Source organism: Eschscholzia californica, unplaced genomic scaffold, assembly GCF_041429995.1.
Source record: "Eschscholzia californica isolate CP2 unplaced genomic scaffold, dmEscCali1.0.p SCAF_4, whole genome shotgun sequence".
NCBI classification, from domain to species: Eukaryota; Viridiplantae; Streptophyta; class Magnoliopsida; order Ranunculales; family Papaveraceae; genus Eschscholzia; species Eschscholzia californica.
Genome location: NW_028238461.1, coordinates 21740105 through 21749612, shown reverse-complemented (window position 1 = coordinate 21749612; position 9508 = coordinate 21740105). Strand labels below are relative to the sequence as shown.

The window sequence follows — 9508 nt, the reverse complement described above, 5'->3', positions numbered from 1 at the left end:
TTTGACCCAACACTACCTTTAACTTATATATACCCTTTAACACAAGTCAATAAATGATGTGATTTTGAGTTTCGGGTAGATGCACAACTAACTTGCCAAGTAGTTGTGGGTTTTTTTTTTTTACGTTTTTTGTTTCTATGTATGAATGTTATTTCGCAATTTAAGACATCTTTTAATTAATTTTTTTAATATAATGGTTTTATTCAAACCAATATTTTATATAGTAACATCTAAAAAATTTCTGTTTTGTTATAGGATGATGCGGACCAGCCTTCTGGGCTGTAGTGATACTATCCGCTTTGACACAATTGTCTTACAATTTTAAAAGACCTCACTAGGGAAGGGTGCTTAACCTCTTAAGAGGAGCACCACACTCCGCCTCACCACCGATGTGGAATATTGCCACAACACACCCTCCCAAGATCACATCGTAGTTGAGCAAATCGTGCTGATAACATATCGTAATTTAGTAGATGAAGATGAAGGAAAATATAAATAATTAAGGAACTTTTATTTGTATTGTATTTGGCACACTTGGGGCCTCACGGTTTTAAAAGACCTCACTAGGGAAGGGTGATTAACCTCTTAAGAGGAGCACCACACTCCGTCTCACCATCGGTGCAGATTGTTGCCACAACACGTGAGCAGCCAAGAAGGCTGGTCCGCACCATCCTATAACACGTTACAAACACGATTCACTCTACTGCGATGTGGCCTTGGGAGGGTGTTTTGTGGCAACAATCCAACATCGATGATGAAACGGAGTGTGGTGCTCCTCTTAAGAGCTTAAAACCCTTCCTTAGTGAGACATTTTAAAACTATGAAGTCCAGGTGTACTAAAGCAGACAGTATCACTAGCAGCCCAGAATCACTAGAACTATCTTATAAAAAAAATAATAGAAGAATTTTCAATTCTTTACCCTTTCCTAATTCTAAAGGGTAAATTAGGACCCAACTCTTGAGTGTCTGAGTCAACTCGTACGAGTCACAAAGGCAAAAGTCTAAAAATGGAATAAAAAAGAAAATGTAGGGTTGATGTTTGGAGATTGTGGAGAGCAAAACGGGACGGGTCAATTAACTCCAACAAAAAACACACACACAAAAGGGCAGGGCAAGGGCAACTCTTGTTCAATTCTCTAGTTTGGACTTTGGAGAGAGTTGGATTCTCCTCTCTTTCACTTTCTCTCTCTCTCTCTCCCCCCTCTTTCTCTCTCTAGAAATATTACTTCTCCGATCTCGATTCCAACATTCCGACCAAAAAGTCTTCCAGGAACAACGTAACCTTCTTCTGGGTTTCGTCTTTTAGGTATCAAAATCATGACGAACGCAGCTTATATCATTCGTCATTCTAGAAAGGTATTATTAATCTTTTGAATCTGCTATTTTATTTTTCTATCTTTTTCTTTGTGTTTCCTTATTTCTTTGTTATGGGGTTTATGTTGTAATCCTAAATTGTTTCTGATTATTTTGATTAAAAATTGAATCTATAAGAATTTGATCTTAAATTGTTTAACTAAAATTGAAAATGAAGATGATGGGGGTATCTTCTTTGAATCAGTTGTCTCAATTATTCTATTTGAAATGAGTAATGGAATATACTAACAAAGAGGAAAAGCCTGAAATCCATGAACATTTAAGATACATTTTTAAAGGTTATTAATTAATTTTGATTTTAGGTTTTGGATATTGTTATCATGAACATGAAGTTAGCTGTTTGATCCATAATTTGGTTGTGATTGAGTAATTATACCTAACCGAAATCATATTGTGACAGCAACTAATGGACCATGACACAAACTGAAACATGGTAATGTTTGTCAATGCAGAAGTTAGTAGAAGTGAAAACCCGTTTGATGCAGATTTTGTGCATACCTTGCTTAGTTTTAAGTTTGCCAATTTGTTATAAATTCAGGTTGCCTGGTAGACATGTTAGAGTAGACGAGTCTATTGGATGATTTGGGGAGCATCTTACATATTTTCTTTAAATATTTTTTACCTCTCTCTTTTTTTTAGTAGTAAACTCATTAAAGAATAAAGGTTATTAAGTAAATGGGGCAAACATACATTTCCGCTTTCTGATATCCATAGGTTTGGTTAGTTGATCTTAGTTTTAAGACTGATTATATAATACATGTCCAGAACTTGGGATTGTTTGTGAATGGAACTTCATTTTTCCATGTTACGATCGTGTTTTATGCTAATACATTGTTTTTCGTATAAAAATAATTAACTAATGAAATTATTTACAGTTGAGAAACGCTCAGAACATTCTAAGAAATGAGCCTGCTATACTGGCCCGTTGCTTCTCCAAAGAGACATTCTCCTCCACCAATAACGGAGATGGTGAGTAGTTCATCTTGTTGTACCTTGCTGTAATGTTACCGAAAGTTATAATATTTAAATTAGTAGTAGTTAAGAATTAGGTGTTCCAGAGTAAGAAAATTCAGTCTAACTGTCTTGTTGTTGTCAAATATGCAAATTCACGGTTTTTAGAAACTCCGATCCTTCTTTGATTTAGGTCTCCTAAGGATCCGTCAACATGGTAATGTAACTGGAAACAGAAGTGGTGTTTCTGCTGGAGACAATCTGCGTAAAAAGGATCTTGATTTCTTCATGGTGATTTTACCCTCTAGCATTTTTTTTGCTTCCGTTTGTTATTTATGTCGATACATTACCTTTGCTTTTACTTCGCTATTCATTCAATCATTCTTCGTTATCTACAGTAAGAGTTTGTAGGAATATGTTATTAACATAAACTAGGAGTAGATGTATCAGCATTTGCTGGCCTTAATATTTCTTATTTCAAACGGCATAGTAATGTTTTTATACCTCTGTTATATACTAAACATTTCTATTTGATCTTTAGGTGTCAAGAACAAGACAGACTAATGCAGTGTCTGGCTCATTCAGTAGCAATGCCTTTTCAAGGTTTGGTCCAGTCTCATCTTTTAATTAAAGCTGCATCCTGATGATTTATGTGAACCTTATGCTTTTCCTTTTTGTTGTTTATCAGTTCAAAGGTGTACCTGAGACGAGGTTTTTCTACTGATTCAGGTTAGTCTGGGTTTTGTGTGTGGGTTCTTATACTTGCAAAGTTGCATTATTTTGTTGGTAACCCATGTTTGTTCTTTTCAAAAGCATTAATTCTTATGGTATTGCTTGTTAACTTCAGTTAGTAGTTATTACTGTGAATATGTCTATCATCTCTCTCACACGGCTCATGGGCAAGATTGAGCAATTTGGTCAAAGAGTAATATATCAGTAGCATTTAAGATACTCCTTTGCACTCTTGTACAGTTCGTCTCCATTCTCACTTCAGCAGTAAAGGCAAGTTAGTTCGGTTCCTACTTTGCTAGAAAACCGCAACTTCTTCACATTATCCAGCTTATGCCAATTTCTCTCAAGCAGACACATACGTACCTACCTAACTATTTTCCAAGGAATGAATTATTGACCTAAATCGAAATTTAATTACTTTCTCTTAACAATGTCTGATCAAGGAGTTAAATTCCAAAATATTTAGGCCGGATGACCGAAATATTTACATATCCATGACCATGCCTACAGAAATATTGACTAAAACCGAAATTACATTCCTTGCTGTTTTCTATTTTCTAAATAAGATCTTCACTTAAATTTCCTCTTCCACCTGTGGATTATTTTACACAACAAACACATGCACTTACATGATTTGTGGGTGTTGAAACCTTGCTCAGGTTTCATTAGGTTCAATGGTTCATAACTTCATATCGGAAATTTGAAATGCCTGATTGTTCTGAACTCTGTCAACAATACCTACAATTCTGTAAAGAAAAAAGATACTTTCCGTACACACTGAACCCAATTAGTTATTGAGTTCCTGCTTGAAACGTAAGAGATTTCTTTACTATAATTTTGGCCAATATCGGCCCTAATACCTTCTTTTTCCTGTCTAACTATGCCTGTAGTTATCTTTCTCATTCATGGTTTTGTTTTATCCTTTACAAGGACCATAAGTTTAAATTCTACACTTCCTTTTTCTGATTGAAGCTATATTTATTCTTCTTGCAGCACTACCAATTACATTTAGCTCGAAATGTTACTATACCAACTATTATGTTTTATGAATTCATCTATTTGATTTTAGCTCGGGATGTCTTTAACTATGCATATATTCTGTCTAATCCATGACGGCTACCAAATTTGTTAAGATGTGTGCTATATGATTTCTGCTTCAGGACTTCCGTCGCACCAAGAAATTGGAATGCCGTCTCTTTCTCCTACAATGACAGAGGTATTCCCCTGTTGCTGCAGAGGAGTAAAATGCGTCAAATCTGTTTTATCCATCTGATTTTAGTCAATATTTAATAATTATACAGGGTAACATTGCACGATGGTTGAAGAAAGAGGGCGATAAAGTTGCCCCAGGAGAAGTGCTATGTGAAGTTGAAACTGTATGTTCTGCTACTTCTAGCTCGTTCTTTTGGCAACTGATCCGCTTCATGCATTTTGTTAATTACTCATAACTTACACTCATTCTCTGTCCTTCCGAAGGATAAAGCAACAGTTGAGATGGAATGTATGGAGGAGGGTTACATTGCTAAGATAATCCATGGTGATGGGGCAAAAGAAATACAAGTTGGCGAGGTATTCACTTTATGCTTAAATGTTGTTTCCTTTCTTACTAGTTCCGGCACTGCTTAGATTCCCGTTTTGTGCAATCACGCACCTAAATATATTAGAAGGATTCGTTCACTTTTTTCCTTTCCTTAATGTTTTAGTTTTTTGTACTTATATATGAAGCTGAACTGCTTCTTGTTACCCTATTTCATGTTTAGCACTAAATTTCTTGATTACATTTTTTGCTTCTTATGTTTAGGGACTTTATTTGAGTCAGCAAATAAGTGCCCCCCTCAGTACTGATATTTCTTTTTGATACCCTATTTTTGTCAACTTGATTGTTATACCCAACCCAAGTGACTTCTTGTGTGTGGCGAAAGTTTTCTTTTGATTCTTATCTTACATTCTAACCTTGGGTTATTTGTAAATTTTCTTTTATTAGCCGATTGCTATAACGGTAGAAGACGAAGCTGATATTGCGAGTTTCAAAGATTACAAACCTTCGTCATCGGGTTCTGCTGGTTCTACCACTGCAGTTACAAGTTCTGAGCCTGCCCCACCCAAGAAAGAGAAAGTGGAGCCTGTCAGTTCACCAGAGCCAAAGGCGACAAAAGTTGATGTAGCTCCTCCTCAGTCTGGAGATCGCATTTTTGCTAGTCCTCTTGCAAGAAAGTTGGCAGAAGATCAAAATGTTAGTCACTTACTTTGCTAAGTCAGGGTTGTTTCAACATGTTGAATATAGTAACAACCTATTTTTTTCGCCTATGTCCACTATGTGTATGAACTATGAAGTTTGACCATTATTGAACCTGTATTTGTTAACAACACACTTTCAATATATCCTTTTGAATACAGGTACCTCTTTCAAGCATTAAAGGAACTGGTCCTGATGGAAGCATTGTAAAGGCTGATATTGATGATTACTTAGGTATATTTCCCCTGTCTATTTGTTTAGTATCTCGTTTAGACATTTGGTTTAGGAATTTTGATGTTTTCTGGTAAAGGTTATCTTCGTTGCTGCACTTGATACATCGTAAACTGTATTTTTCTAGTCTACTTAGTTTTTAATATAAACGGTTGAGCTACTAAGCCTACTATTAATCCCGTAGTCAGAGGCTATTTTCAAATGACAATAGTGAGCTTTGGTGTTTTGTTACTTTTGTATCTGCAACAAGGTTTATCGAGAAACAGCTAGAATTCTGCTTTTTCTTGTATATTTCAAATCTTGAATTAGACTAATGGTCTCATTTTGTTTTTGTGTTTTTGCAGCATCTGGTAAAAAGGGTGTCTCTGCATCAGTTTCCAAGCCTCAGGAGGCAGCAGCAATGAAGTCCTTAGATTACACAGACCTCCCAGTTTCTCAGATAAGAAAAGTAATTTCATTAGAGACTTCTCTATTTACAAAGCGGATCATGCTCTATCATGCTAATGGTTCGTTTACTGTGGCCCATGCTTGACAGATCACAGCGTCACGTTTGCTGCTCTCAAAACAAACAATTCCTCATTATTATCTAACAGTGGACACCTGTGTTGACAAACTTATGGAGTGAGATTCTGTTCTTTCCATTTGTTGACTCTCTACTACAGTACCGTGCACACTTATTGTTGACATCTTTTAATGTTAATTCCATTTTATTCATTACAGGCTGAGGGGCCAATTAAATTCCATCCAAGAATCTTCTGGTGGGAAGCGAATATCTATAAATGATCTTGTAATAAAGGTAAGCATCTTGCAAATCTTTTATTTGTTCTACGAGAGCTTAAAAATTTCAACTTTGGTTTAGATGAGTCTCTGTTTCTCTATGCATGTTTGTGTTTATGTGAATATATATATATATGTGTGTGTGTGTGTGTGTGTCAAGTTATTAGTTTTTATTGGCTGTATGTGAGTGAATACTATCGCGTTATCTTTATTTATTGCTTTAAGTTTTTCTCCTTTGAGCTCACTATGTAAGAACTCAGTTACTAACATTGGTTTTACCACTATCACAGGCTTGTGCTTTAGCTCTTCGTAAAGTTCCTCAGTGTAACAGTTCATGGACGAACGAGTACATCCGACAGTGAGTAACTGAGTCACACACATAAACACGAACACGAACACGAACACGAACATGAACACGAACACTAACACACACTTACACACATATGTATATGTATATTGTAGTGTATAAGGCATCTGCTATAATTACTTATTGTTGTTTCTCCTCCAGATACCACAACGTCAATATTAATGTCGCTGTGCAGACAGATAATGGACTATTTGTTCCTGTTATAAGGGTCGGTGATGCATTCAGTTTATCTTCTTTCAAGAGAGTTTCATGCTTCTTCTAAGAAAGAATGATATGGTACTATGAAAACTCGTGTTGCGCTTTTTGCAGGATGCAGACAAAAAGGGTTTATCTAAAATTTCTGAAGAGGTGAAAACTTTGGCACAAAAAGCTAAAGAGAATACCCTGAAACCAGCAGATTATGAGGTAATTGATTGCTTCTATGAGTTCTTTTTGCAACTTTGAATTTTTGTGATCCATAAAAAAATTGTTCATCCACAGGGAGGCACATTTACTGTTTCAAATTTGGGTGGACCATTTGGAGTCAAACAGTTTTGTGCCATTATCAATCCTCCTCAATCTGGAATTCTCGCTGTTGGATCAGGTAAATATCTATTTTAAGAGTGTTGGTCAGTGTGTCAAGGAGTACCTGTTTAACTAGTCCAAACTGTCTTTCTAGTTCCGACTTCACCATTTTCAATACGATAAGTGAAACCTCTAGGAACTGGAACCTTAATGTGATAATCACTACTTGGATATTTTGGTATTCTTAGACACAGGAACTGGCTAGCAGCCTAATGTTATTGTTTCTCTTCCGATTTTCTGTTACATCAATTGTATGAGAAGTGGTGCAGAATCTGAACCAGTAACACACTGAACCGAAATTGATTATTTATATCTTAATCCTTGCTCTCTGAGTACCATAACCGGGAGGTGTCAGAATTAACTTTATTTGATGGACTACGGTAGTTCGATATTGGGCCATTCCTAATCATTAGTGTCATTTTCCATTATTATTGTCTAACACTCGTAACTGTTAGTTCCATTTTCCATTATTATTGTCTAAAACTCTTAACTGGTTATACTTTTGTTTGGAGCAGCTGAGAAGAGGGTTGTACCTGGTACCACTCCAGACCAATACAAGTTTGCTTCCTTCATGGCCGTCACACTAAGCTGTGATCATCGAGTAATTGATGGTAGGATGCTGAAAAGGGTTTAGTAATGACATAAATACACCCACATATATATCTCTGATTGTTATGAATTGCGATACAAAACTAAAAACTTAATTCTCCAACTTTTTCTTGTGTTTTAGGTGCAATTGGTGCAGAGTGGCTAAAAGCCTTTAAGGGGTACATCGAGAACCCAGAGTCGATGTTGCTCTAAATTGATAAATATCCTCTTCTGACAAGAAAATCCTTTTAAATTTGAATAATGGGTACGGCGAAAAAGATTGGGAGTATCGAGGCAATCTTGCTTATATTAAACCTTAGGACCTGAATTTTTTTGGGTATATAGAGTGTAAAAACATTCTCTCCTTAACCTAATGGTGGAATAAGTGTTTTTTTATGTCAGTGAAGTCATACTGAGTTTTTTGTTTGATTAGCTGAAAGAATCAAATATTTAGTAAGATTTGGGCAAGTTTTTTTTATTTATTTGATTTTGTCTGTTTATTTCTTTCTCCATCCTTGGTGCCAAGCTAACTTGATTCTGACTCAGGAACAAGTCGCTCAGAATCTAATTCTGCTTAATCTTGTTTGACTCCTCCGCATATCTGTTCAGACAGCTACCCTGATTCTGATTTATAGATGAGTCGCTACGATTATCTGATTAGTCCGAGGAAATAGTTCATTAGTTAGAAATCAAGACTTTCTATAAGTAACACCAAAGCCTTAGTATGGACACTGTCCACGCTTTGGCCACCCTCCCCAGGTCCAAGTGCATGGGTATGTATTCGAGCTAAACAGTAGAGGGTCCGGTCTTCGGACACTTTCACGAACGATGTGAGATATCACATATAAAGACTTGTCTCAAGAACTTAAATAACATTACATATATAATCATTTCATATTTCAATTTCGAATCTATATAAAAACAAAGAAAGAAAAACAGATCGGACCTTGGGTTCAACGAGTTAGAAATGAAGCCATAATGCTTAAAAGTTAAAATGAAGTAAAAGAAGAAGTGGCTAGAATCTAGATTGACATAGAAGACTAAAATTAGGTTAATTCAAGCAGCTGTTGTAAGAATGATTAAAGCGTCTCTCTCTCTTTTTTTTTTTGTTGAAAAATAAAGCATCTCTATAAGTAGGTTTAATAAAGTTTATATCATATCTCACTTTGACTTGCTCTTTCACTGCCTATGGATATCTTATTGTTTATCTCAATATTTATATACTATTCTATGAAATGTTGATCATAAAAGATGAGACTTTTCAACACTGTCAAGTAGAAAATCAAATATTGATAGGATAAAGGGATCTTATCTCTTCCCAGTACATCACAAATTTTGTAGATAAATTAAGATTCTACAAATGGATGTGATCATATTCGGATAGGGTACTTTTGTTTATAATATACATTTATGCATATAAATTTTATTAACGTGTTTTGAGAGGAGGGCATAATGCCAATTTGTGTGCAAAAGAAAGAATAACTATCTTTGTTGCAAATAACTTGAGGTATGTCTTTGAGACCAAATTTGAATATTAGGACATCAAATTCTTGAAGACACTGTGGATGAACCCTGAGATGACAAGTGTAGGGAAAATGTGGCCACACAAGATTTAAACCTAATAAGGGGTGAAGAAAGTCATAAATAATAAACCCTAACTTATTATTTATGACTATTGACTTCTCTTT

At 35.5% G+C, this 9508-nt stretch overlaps 1 protein-coding gene across 1 annotated transcript; it reads left to right on the top strand.

The window, feature by feature from the left end:
• Window positions 1-820: 820 nt before the first annotated feature.
• On the top strand, window positions 821-8302 carry LOC147543635 (dihydrolipoyllysine-residue acetyltransferase component 2 of pyruvate dehydrogenase complex, mitochondrial-like). The gene is made up of 19 exons (XM_086673561.1): window positions 821-1356; window positions 2250-2343; window positions 2519-2616; window positions 2867-2928; window positions 3014-3054; window positions 4218-4273; window positions 4359-4433; window positions 4534-4626; window positions 5042-5290; window positions 5455-5527; window positions 5869-5972; window positions 6060-6145; window positions 6245-6320; window positions 6592-6659; window positions 6810-6876; window positions 6978-7073; window positions 7149-7251; window positions 7748-7843; window positions 7963-8302. The coding sequence occupies exons 1-19, from the start codon at window positions 1318-1320 to the stop codon at window positions 8031-8033; spliced, it is 1647 nt and encodes a 548-aa protein (XP_086529687.1). The 5' UTR covers window positions 821-1317; the 3' UTR covers window positions 8034-8302.
• Window positions 8303-9508: the final 1206 nt, after the last annotated feature.

Coding starts and splice junctions, on each gene's coding strand:
- LOC147543635 (XM_086673561.1), top strand. CDS start 1,318: ATGACGAACGCAGCTTATATCATTCGTCATTCTAGAAAG. Junction 2,929..3,013: donor AGTAGCAATGCCTTTTCAAG/GTTTGGTCCAGT, acceptor GTTGTTTATCAG/TTCAAAGGTGTACCTGAGAC. Junction 6,146..6,244: donor TGTGTTGACAAACTTATGGA/GTGAGATTCTGT, acceptor TATTCATTACAG/GCTGAGGGGCCAATTAAATT.